At 38.0% G+C, this 17,600-nt stretch overlaps 1 protein-coding gene across 1 annotated transcript in view; it reads right to left on the minus strand.

Annotated features, from left to right (window-relative positions):
• arhgap42a (Rho GTPase activating protein 42a) overlaps positions 1-15,266 on the minus strand; it is a 20,090-nt gene extending 4,824 nt beyond the window's left edge. Inside the window, exons 1-19 of the mRNA XM_042500028.2 lie at positions 14,682-15,266; positions 11,934-12,029; positions 11,770-11,831; positions 8,733-8,804; positions 6,518-6,619; positions 6,308-6,418; positions 5,640-5,744; positions 4,233-4,362; positions 4,002-4,102; positions 3,084-3,193; positions 2,887-2,965; positions 2,744-2,783; positions 2,594-2,656; positions 2,426-2,500; positions 2,198-2,282; positions 2,060-2,118; positions 1,400-1,505; positions 652-811; positions 421-571 (exon numbers count right to left, since the gene is read on the minus strand). Coding sequence (XP_042355962.2) covers positions 421-571; positions 652-811; positions 1,400-1,505; positions 2,060-2,118; positions 2,198-2,282; positions 2,426-2,500; positions 2,594-2,656; positions 2,744-2,783; positions 2,887-2,965; positions 3,084-3,193; positions 4,002-4,102; positions 4,233-4,362; positions 5,640-5,744; positions 6,308-6,418; positions 6,518-6,619; positions 8,733-8,804; positions 11,770-11,831; positions 11,934-12,029; positions 14,682-14,835 — 1,861 coding nt within the window. The 5' untranslated portion in view covers positions 14,836-15,266. The remainder of the gene's footprint in view (positions 1-420; positions 572-651; positions 812-1,399; positions 1,506-2,059; positions 2,119-2,197; positions 2,283-2,425; positions 2,501-2,593; positions 2,657-2,743; positions 2,784-2,886; positions 2,966-3,083; positions 3,194-4,001; positions 4,103-4,232; positions 4,363-5,639; positions 5,745-6,307; positions 6,419-6,517; positions 6,620-8,732; positions 8,805-11,769; positions 11,832-11,933; positions 12,030-14,681) is intronic.
• Positions 15,267-17,600: the final 2,334 nt, after the last annotated feature.

Genomic DNA, 17,600 nt, shown 5'->3' on the forward strand with positions numbered 1-17,600 from the left:
CATAAATAAACAAATAAATGTTGAAATAAATATGGAATTAAATTGATTAATGCATAAAAAAATTAAAAATTGTAAATCTGATATCTAAACATGAAATAAATATCCTGAATTTATTTCTACATATTTTCACAACAACATTTATTCATTTCTGTGTTAGGTGGGAGGTCCTAACCTCTGTGTTTTTTATTTTTATTGGATTTATTTAAATGGTAATTTATTTATTTTTCAAACAAACAAATGCTGAAATAAATACATTTAAATCTGTATTTATGTATTTATAAATATATTTATTTATCAATACTTATGTGTGTTTTTTGTCCTCCATAACTAACAGCTTTAACTGTCAATAAAGGTTGTGGAGTAAAAAAAGGTATTCAACAATGATGAGATGAAAGAGCTGTCAGCTGCAGAGAAACTCACTGTCGTTGTCTGCCAGGCAGAGAGTCGGAGGGTAAAGACGGGCCCTCCTCTTTCCAGACGACAGACAGATGGCCTTGTTCCTCCGAGGAGTTGATCGGGAGGACGGAGCCTGAGGTAACGGCAGCGACAGGTCGGGGGCCTCACCAAAAATCTGGCATGAGCATACAGTGTACATGTGAGTGTGTTCATGTATTTGTGTGTGTGTGTGTGTGTATGTCTATGTAAGCACACCTTGTGGTGGTTTTCAATTATAATCTCCACCACGATGTTCTGAAACTTGATGTTCATCATGGCGGCCACCGTCTCTTCCTGTGACCTCATCAACGTGGGGCCGAAGATCATTCCCAGGTTGGACACAGTCATCTGGTTCTGGTCACTGTGAGAGGACACCCTGCATGCACACACACAGACACACACGATGGGCATGTTTTTTATTACAGCAGAAAAATGACAGAAAGGTGTTAAGTAAAGTTTCAGTACATCTGTTAGTACTAGTACTCCTGCTAGTTAAGCTATCAGCAGACTTCTGTTAACATATTTTCAACCATAGTTACTCTTGATAGTTTTGTTTGAGGTTTTTCTACTCCAAGAATCTGATGTAAATGAACATTTCTTAAAAGGTGTTACTTTTATCCTTTTAAGTATAAGTACAGCTTTACAGTTAAGAAGGATCTTGTTAACAGTTATTTCAAGAATGGATTTTAACATTCAACATTTAAAGATATATTTTATCCAGTCAATATTTTAAATGTTGCCTTCAGTGACGAAAAAACGATTGTTAGAAGTCTGTAAGGAAACCAAAAAGGTTTTCATGATGTGAGGCTGACGTTCTTGTCTAACTGTCTAATTGTCTAACAGCATATTGGAAATAGGAAAAGAAAAATATGTTTTGCAAAAAGCTTTGTGTAAGTTCAATCAGAAAGGCTATCTTTATGCTTAAGACATCCACAATGCTCTCTATGTATTGACATGAACATACTTGAGGAGGTGGTCAGTTAGGATGTCCAACATTGCTCTGTTTTTCTCTGGTAGTTTATGGACAAGAGCATGAATCGCTCTCACTCTATACTTCTGGTCATCATACTCTGTGAATCAAGGAGAGAGCAGTGAGAGAGGGATATGATTCAGTGGTGATATACCATTTACATGACATACAATATACAGGGTTCCTGTAAATTTTCATGGAATAAACTTTTATAGCTTTTTTCAAATATTTTTCCCCCACTTGCCAAGTTTTCCAACTCTTTTCAAACATAATTTTAGCATCCCACATGATGTGTTCAGGGACCATTGTAAATTTGAAAATCGAACAACAATTTCTGCTTTCACATTTTGTGGCAGTGATAAATACTTTAATTTTGGTGAATTTTAAATATTAAAAAATGCCTTCCAAACCATTTAAAACATTTTTGTTTAAAAATAAAGTTGTCTGTAAAAATTGTCAAACATAAGAGGAAAATTCACCAAAACATTTTAATGACAAAAAGTCATCAATTTAAAAAAAGGTCTTAAAACAATATTTCTTAAAAAGATGAAAAAAGAAGAAAGAAATTGCCATAATTTTTTACATTTTCTATAAATTTCCAAAAAGAAAAGTGTCTATCACACTACTTTTGAAAGAGGCAATGAGGGATCTTACTTGCAGCCTTGATGAATTCTTTATGCAGTCTGTAGGTCAGTACCGGTTCCGCCAGACACCTGCACGCATATTATAAATCATGAATTCATAATTCATGAGGAGTGTGATTCAGAAAAACTTCTTTGTATTGTGTGGCACCTGAAATAATTCTTGAGACCGCTGGTGATGGTCTTGTTGTCCCAGGCGTCAGCATCCAGCTGCATGTCAGCGGGAGCTGTGGATGCTACAGGAAAGAAAATAATGAACTATTTATCTGGAATAATGATTTTTTTTTTTACATGCACTTTCTATTCACTGCGCTGAAATAAATCTTCCCCATATAGCAAAATAATAAAGGAAAAGAAAGGAAAGCATGCTGTTTCTTACCAAACACACTAGTCATCAACCGCTGCACTTTGGAGTTGACTCCTCCGGTCCTGTACAGCCCCAGGGTGGTAATACCTACACACAAGTTTTAACATAGGTGGTAAATACACAGTGCATATAATTAATAGGATTAGTTTTTGATTTGAACATTTTAAGGTAAAGGATTACCTCTTGTTTCAACCAGCTCTATACACCTCTTAACAAACTTGAAGCCTGCCTCATTGAGAAACGCTGTAAAACAAACACGTTTACCAAAATAGATGTTTATAAGCAGAATCTTATGATTTAGATAAAGAACAGAATAAATGGGATACTTACTCTCCTCCTTTTTGCTGAGCAAGGACGGCAAAGTGTAAATCTAAACAAAGACAGAGGAAATTGTTCAAGTATGTGTTAGTATGACAGTGTGACATTTCAAACAATGTACTGTCATCATTTATTTATGGTGAATATATTCATACAGGTTCTTTTCCATCCATTGCCTCCATCCACTGCTGCCTATTGGCCTCAGAAAGCGCCTGCAGGGTGATGACGCCATGTCTGCAGGAAAAGAGAGATAACTTTACCCGAGCTCAATTTAACAGCAGCCAAATCTCAATGTATTTATTCCGAATATTATCATGTGTTAAACACACGCAGCCTCTCAGTTATCTCTCACCTCTCCACCACCTCGATGTCGAAGCAAAAGCGCTTGTCAATTGAATCCGTCTTCCTTCTGACACATGAACGCAGCTTGAACATCTCAGGCGTACCATTCACCACGCCGTTCTGTTCACAGACAGATGTGTTTTCAATATTCACTCAACATGTGGTATTAAGGGCTTGTAACAGTTTTCACAAATCTGAGCTTTTGATATTGTAATGAAAATTTTGAATTGTATTGTACGTGTTTTAGCCCCCCCCAGCTATATACTTCCTACTTTTCTATTTCCATCAAAACCCCATAAAAATGTACTTACAAAAACTTAGACGCTATCTTAACCCTTTAAAACCTGTGCAAACTGGTCTGATTTCTTTCAAAAACATGGGGAGAATGCAAAAGCAACATAGCAAAACATGGCCCAAAAATTTGCAAAAAATTACAAGAAAATTATAAAAAAAGAAAAGAAAAATGCCAAGTACAGAATTTCTTGCAATTTGTGGTATATATTTTTGCCAAGTTAGTTATTGCCTTTTTGCTCATGTTTTCAAAAGAAATTTAACCACTATGTTTAAGTTTCCAAGGGTCAAATAGCTTGTGAAAGGCATCTGAACACAGCACAAGAAAACTGATGTCAATCCAGGTTTCAAAGAGTTAAAGTAAGAAATCCATGTCTTTCTCTTTCTGTCAAAATTGCCTTACAGTTACTTAACTGGACACTGCAGTTAGTAGAGACTGTTTCGAAAGCTGTCTTGCTGTTGCAATCAAGTGCTTGTAGGAAGCTGCTCAGAACTGTGTTCCATGCCAAGAACTACTAAGTAATAGTTGAATAATGAATAATGTAAATTTGGGTTGTTTTCATTGTGGCTTTTAATGCTTAGTAAATGGGCTAAAACATTTAACACGTGTGGTCACTGATCTATGCTCCCAGCTTACCTGTCTGCTGGCCGGTCTGGCCTCTGTGTTGCTCATGGTGAACAGCTTGGAGCTTTTTTCATATGTACAGTAGTATCTGGTCCACACACTGCCCAGTGGACCTGTGATACATGACACACATTCACGCACTTGTGTACGAGTATATGAAAGTCTGATTGTGGCATCTGCTTGTCCTCACAGCATCAGTAAGAGAAAGAAAGAGGAGAAAATATGATTTTGTGTGTAGCTCACGTTTCTCCTGTATATACAGATATCCCTCCATGGTAAAGCAGCTGGGGGCTTTGAAGTCCTCTTCTGCAGACCGGATCCTCTTCATCAGCCTCTCAACCTCAGCACGTGTACTCTCAAAGTTATTGCGAGCCTTATCGACAAATATAAGAAACTGCATTAACAGGAGCCACACTTATCTTTATGAAACAGACAAAATCTTTGAAAAAGTATCCAGGGAAATGTCCAGTCTTCAGGTTCATACTTGTACTTTGTGTTCCAATTAAAAATGCTTACATGTTTTACTGTTGAAAAAACACTTTTTTTTTCATACTGTCTGTGCTGGAACACCTGTATTCACCCTCTTTCTCACTCAGTCCCTCTGCCCACAAAACCCCATCTGCTCTGACTGGCAGCAGCTGAATGACTGTAAAAGAGTTCAACAGCACTTTCTGCCTTAAAAAGAAATTACCAATAAATGCTCCTAAATTAACATTTTTACAACTGGACATGTTCCAGCAGGAATATAACCAAAATTCAAGAGAAATTTACACCAGTAACCAAGATGACATGTTTTCCCGATGTGGGCATGTAGTTACATGCAGCAGTGTAAACTACGTTATCTAAACACTTGCAGTAGTGTACCTGGAGCCGATGACCATATAAAGAAATCCAGCACAAACTAACGTCAGCTTAGTTTTTGCTCACAGGGATTACTTTTACATATATTTACTTAATTATTTGAAACTTACATGTATATATAAAAATATATACATGACAGAAAATAAGAAAAAGAAAAATCGACCCCCTTTTAAACAAGTGGTTCTTTTGTTATGATAATGTGTTAATCCAAACAGTATTGATTTCTCATTTGCATTTAAAAAGTTCCTGTTTTTAGCAAAAAAGAAAAAAAAACAGTTGAAAATCTCAGACTTTAAGGCTGCTACACTGATGTACAAGTTTTTACCTCATAAAGTGTTGAAACTGCATTTTTATTTTACAGGATTTAAAGAAGAAATTATTGAGAAACATGACGGATTGATTGTGGCCAGTCATTTCTTAATTTTTTTAGTTTTGCAGTCTGGACATAATCAATTTAAGACTGCCTATTGAGCTTCTGATCGGTTTAACTTTGTCTTTTTCCTGGTAAACTGGTCAAAAAAAGTGTGAACTGTAACTGCTGAGTGAAATGTGTGAGCCTGTACTAGACCCTGCTCAAACTGTGGCTGCAGGTGGTTAACAGTGTGTGTTCCAACATGCTTGGATTATCAGGTGTGTGAGGTTCCCACTTTGGGATACAATTTTCCCGATGCAGTTGAAACTGACTTTTTAAATTCTTTTAAAATACTTAAAATAATGGTAGACCAGATAAAACAAGCGACGTCAGATCCACGTTTGGTCTCAGGGTTTGCAGTAAACATTCTTACTTACGTTCTGCAGGTTGAACTGAAGCTGTTGTTTGTAGGGTTCAAACTCACTGGCCAGCTCGTAGCCCTCATGGTAGAATGTAAACAAACCCTGCAGGAAGGCTAGTAACTGAAGATCAGAGGGAGAAAAAAAACAGAAAAATGTTAGCTGGGGGCTTGGGAGTGTAGAGCATAATGAGGGGATTACAAAAGAATGATTGTCTGTCATCTGCTCAATCAATCAAAATGGGAGAAAAGCCCCCAAACTCTGTCTGTTGTCTGGTTTGCTGCCCTTGTTTACTCTACAACAAAGAGTTTCCCTCTCTGTCAGGGCGGAAGAGATCTCCATGCAGGAAGTGCTTCTACAGCAACAGGAAGTGGGCTTTACTGATATGTATCATTAAAACATTTTTATCACCCGCCAAACAGTGTGTGTGTAATGTGTGTTTTTCAGAGCATGGCTCAACTGTCCTTCTATGATCATGTCTGTTTGCATACACACGATCATTACTAGCTTGGCTGCAATTATGACCTAACGTTTATATCACTGCACAAAATAGACTCATCAGAAAGATTTTCCTGCAAGGAAACATTATGTACTGGATACTGTGCTTTCTCTCTGCTGGTCGGAGCTGTGAAGGCCTAGTAGCCAAGTGTAATTGTGCTAAATGTGATCAAAACGTGGGAACTCACCGGCTCCACAAATTCAAACTTCTTTCTCTCCTGCACTTCTTGGATCTTGAAGACATACTGCAGCGAAGCATCATAAAATACCTGCCTGTCCTTACTCATCTGTGAATCAGCCTGCGACAAAAACAGAAACAACACCCATACAGAACTTTTTTGTTATCTAACACAAGTGGGATGAACTTGATGCACATTTCTAGGAATCTGATGGTTTACCTCGTGAAGCTGTGACTCCTTCTTTTTGGAAGACAGGCTGAGGTGTTTCTCCAGAACAGAGTAGTATCTCTCTGTCTCTTTGTCAAACTGCTTCTTTCCCTCCTGAAAATGAAAGGGATGTGGAGAGGACATTAGCAAAAAGTAAAAGCAACCATATGAATTACACATACATCTGCTGATAAAGGTTGTTAAATTCACTTTGTACATAATACAGAGAGAATTTCCCATTTGAATACATCTCGATTTCCCCTATCCTTTATTTCTCATTCACTGGGGCCGACATTTTATCAATACCACACCAAATGCTTACCTCGATTAAAATACCAATGTCAAAATGATATGTTTTAATACACCTTATTTTGAGGAATACAAACTAGGCGTTTCCCAATGCATTCATATGTATTGTTATTGGAACACAAAGTCATACAAGAACTCAATAATTAGATAAAATACATAAGAGTGGTGTAAAACTAGTAGATATATTATTAATATCAGTAGATAAATGATCAAAAAATAGGTAAACAACCCAAAGAATTTGACTATACATCCTATGATAGTTTCCAGTACTTTAAGGTCCAACTAAAGTAACAACCAAATAACTAAAAGCCATGTACTTAGCCACTGTGGTGCATGTTAACATGCTCACCTTAACAACACTAACATGTTGATGTTAGGCACTATAATGTTTGCCATGTCTACCATCTTGATTGAGCCTGTTAGTAGTGGAGCTGCAACAACTGAACTGATTAGTTGTGAACAATTAAATAAGTCGCCAATAAATTGATGATTGATTAGTTTGATTAATTTCTTAAGAAAAACTCAAATATTATCTGATTACAGCTTCTTAAATGTGAATATTTTCTAATTTATTTTCTCCTATTTTAGTGAACTGAATATATTTGCATTGTGGACAAAACAAATGCTAACACGCTTATTGTGATTATGCTTGCATGCTGATGTTTAGCTGGTATTCACCCTGTGTTTGTATCCACAAAGTACAGCTGAGGCTGGCAAATTTCATGGAAATTCATCCAGTAACTGTCATGGTATTTCACTTTGAATCACGTCAAACTCATTGTCAAGAGTTAAAGGGACACTCAAGTCAGTAAGATTTATCCTCTGGGGACCTTAAATATCTGTACAGCATTTCACAGCAATCCACTTAAAAGTGGTTGTTAAGATCTTTTAGTCTGGACCACAGTCATGGTCCAACCAGGTCGGCATTGCCCTCCCTAGAGCACAGCAGCTAGAGTAGCTAAAAATACCAAAATTCAACAAATTAGTGAGGCCACAGTAAAGTTTCTGCAACCCTGCAAATACCAACATCTCTGTATCTGATTCTGTATCTGATCTTTCACAAGTTGCAAAAGTTCAGTTGTGTTTTGGGATGAACTAACCAGCCTTAAGGAACCTCAAGACCATTATAAAATGGAGAGAGAACATTAATAATCTAAACTAAGAGTCACTGCCAAAATATTTAGGACAACAGCTTTTTCCATAACAGCTGCAGCTCCAAACTCCACATGTCCAACTGCTCTGTCTTGCTAAACAACATCAGTGTGAGGATGTGCTCTTCACACACTCGTGCTACATTCTGCAGGCTGAGGAGTCGATTGGATCAACACCAAGAAATAAGCTGTGATTTCACTTTCAAGGTTAGTCATAGCTATGACCACTTCTATTTTTGAGATCCTGTAAAATGCATGACACTGATTGCTATTTCTGCCATTATTTCAGTCTCAGAGAGAGTGGAGAAAAAAAATGATAAATTGAATTATGAGACTTGAGACAACTGTTGAAACCAGACACCAGACTCACTTTGTGTTTATACTGCCACACTGAGTCCAACTATCTCTCTGACTATGATGCGCTCCCTGTTCTGCCTCCCAGAGTCCGTTCCCATGACCTTGTTACTGACACTGGACTGTGATCCATCGTTCATCTGAACATATTGGATTCTCTGACCAGTGACTAAGACACACTGAGACCAGACCAGAGCAGGACGATCCGTCTGATCACCACCCACAGCGTAAGATACTTAACGCATGCAGCATCCTTAATGAACTGCATGGCCTCTTAAAACCTCAGCAGAGACCGTCTGAGGTTTTAAATATCTCTTGTTAGTCAAAGCAAAAGTTAACCGGTTCAGTTACTTTGTGTTAATAATCCACTCAGCTTTCAAGTTCCCCATCAATACCAAAAACTACAGATTTACCTTTACAGCTCCAATCTGCTCCTTACGAAACCTCTCAAGTGGTGAGATCAACACGTCATCAGCGTTCTGGATCTGAGAGGAAAAACACACAACAGTCAGCTCAGTGGGTAATAACAGTAAGACCAGCAACAACTCACTGTTACATGAGGGCAGCAGGTCAAATTCAATCCTACCACAAGAATCTGCCTGTGCTGCTGTCAGGGGATTTAAAAGTATTTCAAATGAAGACATCATAATGACTGCGGTTACATGGACATGAATTACTTGTTTATGAGGATTAAAGCGGTTATAATAGTATTCGGGATATGATGTTTACATGAGTACAGGGAAATCAAGTTATTCACATTCTGAGAATACACCCCAGTTTCTTAGAGAGCACTCCAGCCAGCATACCCAGGTTTCTCATAAATGGACTATGCAATGTACATGCTCAAATGTATACACGGACTACACGAAAAACCCGATTACAAACAGGTCATTCATGTGACCACAGTCCATGTCCAGTCCTCAACTCACTGACACAGTATGTATGCTAATGCTAATCTTTCAGCAACTTCACAAATTTGTTGTCATGTTCATGTTTTGAATGGAAAAGGGTTCAAACAGCCAAATTGCATATCTCTAAACTGATATATTATGGTTTATTTACTTTGTGTTGAGATACCAGAAATATCTGATCAAAAACCTGCTCATACCTCAGTTAGTCAGTTTCAGATTGTGATCAGTGAGTACAGTTTGGACTTTGCTCGTGGTTATCATTCACAGAAACAACAAGTTCATGTCATAGCTGAGTAGCGCTCTGGAACTAATGCTAACATTAGCATGCTAATATGTGCACAATGACAATAATAACATGCAGACACTGAGCATGTTTACCATGTTCACCATTTTACACAAAATGCAAACTACAGCTGAGGCTGATAAGGATGTCATGTTAACAAACGACAGATAAGCATTTTGATCTGATGATGGTGCTTGATGAAAAGTCAGGGGGTCACTAAAGCTGTTAGCCTTTGACACATATCCTGGGCAGAATGACAGTATGTTTAAAACTTCATCTGATCTGAGCAGACACACACAGCCTACAAACGTAAAATAATCATGATACACTTGTGGCAATATTTTTGTAGCTGGTTGTACAGTATGGATGAGAAACTTGGTGTTGTGATATGAGTCAAGCAGTGTGGAAGGCCACAGAGCGGTTATCAGAGCTCTGGTGTTTTTACAAAGTCTCGGTCCTCTTTAGTCATGAGCCTACATAATGCAAGTCTCTGTCACGTCTTGATTTGTTCTGTCTGGTTGAGTCAAGCATTAGACTCTAAATAGCTTCCCAGCACTGCATCATGGCTCCACTTTCACTTCAGTTTAGCACCACGCCGGTACCCAAAGAAAGGTCTGCTTTCTTTGTAGGTGCTCTTTTTTCACCACAATACAATACACAGGGTGAAACTGAACACTAAAAGACTGAAGGACATTGTTAAATCCCAATAATGGTCCTTTCAGGTTCAGCAGGTAGGTATTTCAGAGAAACCTCTTTGCTGGAATTACCCTTTAACTCAATAATGATGGTATTAGTTGAGTTCAGACCTATCTGCAGCGTTGCAGTAGAAAAGCATACAATTAAAATACACACATAGAAAGAAATAGAGAGAGAGCAGACAAACAAACACACACACACACACACACACACACACACACACACGCATACACACACAGGACCCTTTTATGGACTTTCCCAGGCAGTCAGGCCTCAGCTCACAGTCTCACAGGGGAATTGGCAGAATAGGTTCCACATGGTTCCTCTGTAACCAGACCATGTACACAGCCACAAGCACACACACACGCACACACACACACACACACACACACACACACACACACACACACACACACACACACAGAGGGCTATGCATAAGGTAGCTTACTATGCATATACATTGCACATGCGCAGGGGCTTGGCTGCACGCACACTGTGCCAAACTCCAATCACTCCCACACAAAGCCCTCTGGTTAATGGAGGGTCTGTGAGTCAAAGACGTTTTTTCCGAATCGCCATGGAGCACTCACTGCCACTGGCACAAAGTTCACAGCTAATGTGTCAGTCAGACTTGTGGGAAAAAACAGATTAGAACAGGAGGCCAGTGTGGTGCAACAAGTCAAGGCGCCTGGCAAAGACCATATCTGCTAGAGTGAAATCCTGTAAGCAGTTAGGTCAAACTTTGGTGATGACAGTTTGGTTTAAAAGGGGCTTTTGGTCAAATGCATAGATGGTGTATTTGGATCTGCACTGACATTTAGAGCAGGATGTTTTGAATGAGGAGAATCATCATCATCATACTATTTTCTTAAGTCCTTCAGAAGTCCCTACTGTTAATAAAATAAATGTATACAAATCACATCCATTTTATTGATAATAATTATCTAGAGGCAAATAGCTTAGAAATTCAAAGGCACAGACTGAAAATGTAAAAAACAAAGAGAAAGATTTGTTTTTAATATCCATTTAAAGTATAGATATTTGTTTTAAATAGACAAATATCTCTGCAGAAAAGGTTGACTGTCCTACATCTCATTAATATGAACAAATAAGAACAAAGCTTTACATTGTGTAAAATACAATGCAATTCATACTCGGAGTTAACTGACCTATTTCTTGTATACCACCAGTCTTTACCTTGAGCTTAGAATGTCCTCCTGTGTTCCCACACTTTTTAATCAACAGTTTTTTGAAAACTTTTCCATAATATTTTACACCATGATGACTGAATTTAAAAAGTCTAAAAGCGGTAGGCTTAAAAACATGCACTTCCGAGGCATTAGTGTATAAGAAAGCGCTTGCTATCTTTACTGGCAAATTTTCGCCGCCAATATCATAACTTCTCCAGGAATTTCACGACCGTGGGCCACTTTTAAGGGTCACAACCAACAAAATGCTTCCAATTTTGAAACGTTCCTTACTTTATTTTTAGAATGTACAACATAAACTACCTGCATTTTCTCTAGTCTCTCTCTCACATGCACACACACATTTTCTTACCAGTCGTTTTCTCTCCTCTTCCATGGTGCTCAAGAGCTGAGAGAACTCCTTTAAGGATTGAGCTGCAAAAGAAATGTCACACCCCAAATGTGGATTTTTTTATTTTTATTTTGCAGTCTCAACATCTTGTTTCTAGATAATAACTGCAGTCATTTCAAAATTACCTATACTGATTTCATCATCAGTCTCAGCGTCTCCAATACATTCAAACTGGAAATCCTGCAGAGACTGAGAGAACCGTTGAACAGCAAGAGAAAGACCTGAAAAAACAGAGAAAGAATTTCATTTGGTTACTAAAATCAGGCACAACAATTATATTATTGCCATCATTTATTTATAACATGTAGTTTCACTGTTTCCAGATCATACAAAAGAATGCTTTGGGCGCAAGTTTGCATTCTGCAATTTTTGGTCCAACATGATGTCAGGCTCCCATTCCCCTACAGGCTTCAAGCAGGATGACTGATTCCCTCCTGTAGTAAACTATTATTGTATTTTCCTACAAGCCTCTTGCATATCATCCACTGCCAAGACATGAGGTGTCAAAGTCTGATGTAAACAAACAACCACACCCCGCAGCAAACTCCACTTGACAGCCTTAGTCTCACAAAACTGTGTTTACGTGTCCAAACAACACTCCACTAACAGAGTTTAATATCACCTCTTATTCTCTGAGGTGCATGAACACTTGGCACCACAAGGCTGCATTCTCTCATTCACACACCCGAAACACTGGTCTGCGTGCCAGCCGCTACAGGCACTCTTTCAAGCACTCTACTGCGTTATATACACCGATAATAAAACTATTAGCATGTCCTTTAATAGAAGTTTGCAACAGATTACTGAAGGCCTGTGTTCAAGTTCAATGCATGAAAGACAAAAGCACCAAAAAACACTTTATTCAGTTGTAAACTTATATTGAGCTGTTTCCATATTACTATCATTTATCATTAGGAGCACAAAATGTGGACCAAAGTGTTATTAATCTTTTCTGGTGCTGTAAAATGTATGTTTACATCGTTGCGTTTTTTTAGTCAAGGGGGAAAGCAGGGCTGTGATCTAATTTTTATTAACACTTCAATTATTAATGTCAATATACCTGCCAATTTTAGGGTCAAAACATTTTTGGGCCCTTAATTCTTAATATCTGAAATGCTTCAAATATTTTACGTCCAGCAGTCTACCTTAAGTTAAGTGATGTCAGACTGTGTAAATGTAAAAAGTTTGTGGTCTGATGCCTACAAACTTGAATGTGTTTCACTTGTTTTTACAGCAGCATTATTCCGTTTAAATGAAAATCTCATTTGCTGCGCTACAACACTGATGTGAGAAAACTCTGACAGATGCATTATATTGTAGTAATATCATTTTGTGGAGGCTGTGGTGATTGAGGTGCTGGTGTTCTGTACACAGTTTTAGCTGTTAATATTAACAATGCAAGGGATCGGGTTGTTCACAGAACAATAAAACACACTTGGTTTGTGTGTGTGTGTGTGTGTGTGTGTATGGCAGGCAGCAGCAGTGTTCACACCAAGAATGACCTCAGCCAGCAGGTGAGCCAAACAAACCGCAGCAGCTACAAAGCGTAGGTGTGTCTGAGCTTAAATTGGACGTGATCATAAAAAACTATTAACCAACGGGAGATGCCTGCTTTTTGAAAGTCTTCATTAGCGCATGTCATTTTATAAATATAACAGCCACCATTGAACTATGTAACAATTAGACAAAGGGCTGGGCAATATGACACAAAGTATCCTGTCACTGACTGAAGCCTGAAGAAACCTGAGGGTTCTTTAATTTAACTTTAGATAGTTTATTCACAAAAAATAGAGTAACATGATGTAAACATTTAACATGCTTAATCCACCTTTAAAAAAAACAATACAAGTTAGCTTGCCTTGTAACTTGTTAAAATATCGCAAACAAAACTAAAAACTGTGGCTACTACTGCATCAAATCATCATACGTATACAAACATTTTAAATGTCTGTATTGGTAGAACCAAGACCAAAATAAAAATAAAGTGGACCACAAAGGTCCTGGCACATTTAGGTACAACTTTTCTGCCTTTCTGTCAAAAGAAGGAACCAAACATGCTAATTTTAATAACAGTCGTTGATTTTAAGAAAATGAATCATGAAACTTTTGATGACCAATTAATCATTTAGTTATTTATAACAGGGAAAAAATCCAAATATTCACTGTTTCTGTTTATACTCAAAATAGATAGATAGCAGTGACTGTCTTTGGGTTTTGTACCATTAGTCAGACAAAACAAGACAACTTAACGACACCTCTGACAACATCACCCTGCCCTCTGGGAAGTCTCTGTGGGCATTTTTCATTGGGGTATCCTGTGCTTAAGCAAATTTTCAATAAAGTAGCTCAAACCAGTTGACACAGTCAGTCTGTTTTGCCCTGTTGGTTATTCAGTTTTGCTCTTTGTTAGTCTTTTACATATTTGTGCCCAGGGGCCCATTGTTCTATAATCCGCCCATGCATCTAATCAAGTGGTAGAGGATATGTATAATAAAATAATTAATAGCTATGATGCTCAAGCAAATAGAAACTTTAAATCTTCATTTCCCTCATGCCTAGGTTAAAAAAATGTTTCTCCAAAGTACAAAAAAGTATATAAAACCATACAAGGCCACGTAATGTCTCATCCATAATGATAAGATATGCAAAATATCTAACCTGTAGATAACACTATAACTAACTATCTGTGCTGCTCATACCACCCAAACACAATCTGATGTATTAAGATATTAAAGCGCTCTGGAGGATAAAGTCACCGGCTCTGTCTGAACTGATGGCCTTGGGTTGTGCTATTATCGGGCAGCAGACGGTGCCACCGTTTACTGTAACACACACTTTCACCACGGAACAGTTGTTGCTCATCGTGTACTTACTTCTGAGCGCAGATACGAGCATGTTTCCATCTTTGATGAGGTCTTTTATAAACCTGTTGGTGCGCTCCAGCTCTATCTCATGGCACTGCAGTCGCTCTCTGAACTCCGGACTGTCCAGGAAAGAATCACTAAACTCCAGCGTCGGCAGACCCATCGATAAATCAGCGCACACTTATAAGATGAATAAACCAAGACCGTCCACTCAGGAAGATTTACTGAAGAAACCAGTGTTTCAATGGGCTCGGAGAAAATTGGACCGCAGTTTCTTCCAGCTCCTTTTTTTTCATGCCTTTCTTAGTTTTTTCCCCTCACAACTTCCGGACACTAAAACACAGCAGAGTCTCTGGCAGAGAGAGTTTGGCTAAGCTACACGACGAGCCCTACTCTGCCCTCCTCACCTTTTAAAATCAACATTTAAATTAATACGTCGCTTTACTTGTTATTTGCCGTTTAGTTTATAAAGAAAACACCACCAGTCGCGGAGGAAAGAGCAGTAAAGCCTAATGTTGGACTCTCAGAGCGGTCGGCGGAGACTGTGTTGCTAACTCCGTCTACACACGGCTCTAACTTGTTACTATGGGAACGGGAGACTCCTGCTGGCGCGTGCTGAAATCAGTTTAATGTTCGATAAAATAATAATAATAATATCAGATCTTCATCAGAGCGTGCATAAATCAACAAAAGAAAGGCAGGGGGAAGTAATTAATCCCATTTTAATCATTGGCACTATGCAACACCTGTGCTCAACTCTGACAGTAAAAGCTCGTCCTCTTGGGTGTTGTGGTTGTTTTACTGAATGGAGAACTGTTAGGCATACAAATGGAAGCCAGTGAACAAATAAAAAACAAATAGACTCAGGAAACACCTAATCTCATCACATATGGTTAATCTAGTTATCACTGGTGTTCAGAACCTTGCCAAGATGAAGCTGGAGCAGTTATTGCCCTGCATTATTTATATTGCCATTATCATGAAAAAAGTAGTAGTAGTAGTAATAATAATAATAATAATAGTTATTATTATTATTATTATTATTATTATTATTATTATTATTATTATTATCGGTCAGAACATAAATGGTAAATCAAGAGCTTTGCCTTCTGGCTCAGCTCCTTTCTCCCCCACCATGAAAATTTGCCTGTCCATCTTCTGCTCTATTTTATCCTTGGGGCAGTAACTCTCTACCATGGCCTCAGAGTTAGAGATACTGACTTTCATCCTGTCTGCTTCACACTTGGCTGCACAGCGCCCAACTGCATGCTGGAGGTCACAGACATCAAAAACAACATCATCTGCACAGAGCTGAGATACAGTTCTGAGGTCCCTGCCTGATTTTCGGACACTATATCCTCCTTATATCAGTCAACTTAATTACCTTCATTATCAGGGGTGCAGTCATACAACACATCCCGAGTATGCCTTTGACTGTTTGTTTTTACATATTTTGGGTAATTTTCTGAATTAGGCTGTTATTTGTTGACATGCTTTTTTCATATTCCTTGTCAATTATTACAAACATGGAGGAAAGCTGAAGGTTGGTTGAATTTCTGCATTTAAAAATAACATGTCACACCTCTCCTCTGAGCTGTCATATTGAGTGTTATTTTCTTTTATTCAGATTGATCAGGTTATTTTTTACGGCCCTGAGTTTCTCAAATGAACATCTAAGAGATTTTTGAAACTTTTTGTCCTCTCTTGCATTGTTGTGTTCCTGCAAAACAACAGACATCTGCACACTTCAACAAACAAATGGACCAGTAATCACTCTTCCCTGGAGGTTTCTCCTTTTATTTGACATCAATTGATGGATTCTGTGATAGAGTTGGAGAAGATGGAAACACTATTTGTGGTAGACAACTGTGGGTCAAAATTTGAGAGCTGTAACCCCAAAAAAACTAGATGGCCAGACAAAAATTGGTACTCCTATACCAGGTCTTTCCTTATGATAAAGGCTTATTTCTTACTGAGGCATGCAAATATTTGCTCAGGACAAAGAAACTGCTAAAAAAAAACCCTCAACTGACCTAACACCTATAACCAACTCAAATAACAACAATGTTAGCAAATGTAAGGAAAACAAAACTCACTATTTTTTTCTTTGTCTTGGCAACATTGTCATTTTGACAAACATGACAAGCAAATGCTGTGAGTTGAGCCAATCAGAAACAAGATAACACACTTTTCTCTGACTGTTGGTAGTTTTCTTTTCCATTGACGGGACAAGTTATGTGGTTGAGCTGACGGACAAGATGAAAGAGGTGAAGACAGCTGGGCTCATCTTTATCTGTTTTTCACTGCTTTATGGTAAGGAAGAGAGATTTTGACAATAAAGTACAGTAATTAAACAAGAAAAAAATAAATTTACTGGAAGATGCTCTGTTTAACACTAGAATTAAGTCAGGTGGAAGAAACATACATCATTGTTAATCCTCTAAGAAATTTTACTTTTAAGACTTTTTGTAAGAAAATACAAGCTTAACTGAAAACCAAATGAATTTGAAAACATGCTTGTGTCTTTTCTGAAATCATGTTTGAAAAACAAGAGATTTTTTTCTGGAAAAATACAAAAAAACTGCATAATCGTGTTTAACAATATGATGGCAGTTGCCTTGGGTTTTAATCTATGTACTGCCTGCCTGATATGACACATTTTGTCTTACCCAGTTCTATACAGCATAAAAAAGAAGGATCTGCCTTTTAACTAATTTTAATGAAAACATTTATCTGAGTGAAATTATGGATTTAGACTTTTTTTTGTTCTTTCTCTTTCTGCGCTCAGGTTTTGTTGCAGCATTGAACTGCAGCAGCCCAACTCTCGAATCCTTGTTTGATGCACTTGAGAAGGAATTATTTCCTAAAAAACTGGTGCGACCTGTAAAATACCCCACGGATACATTAAACATATCTGCCTATATGACT

The sequence above is a fragment of the Plectropomus leopardus genome, chromosome 15 (assembly GCF_026936395.1).
Source record: "Plectropomus leopardus strain MGB_pleo_1.0 chromosome 15, ASM2693639v1, whole genome shotgun sequence".
In the NCBI taxonomy this organism is placed as follows: Eukaryota; Metazoa; Chordata; class Actinopteri; order Perciformes; family Serranidae; genus Plectropomus; species Plectropomus leopardus.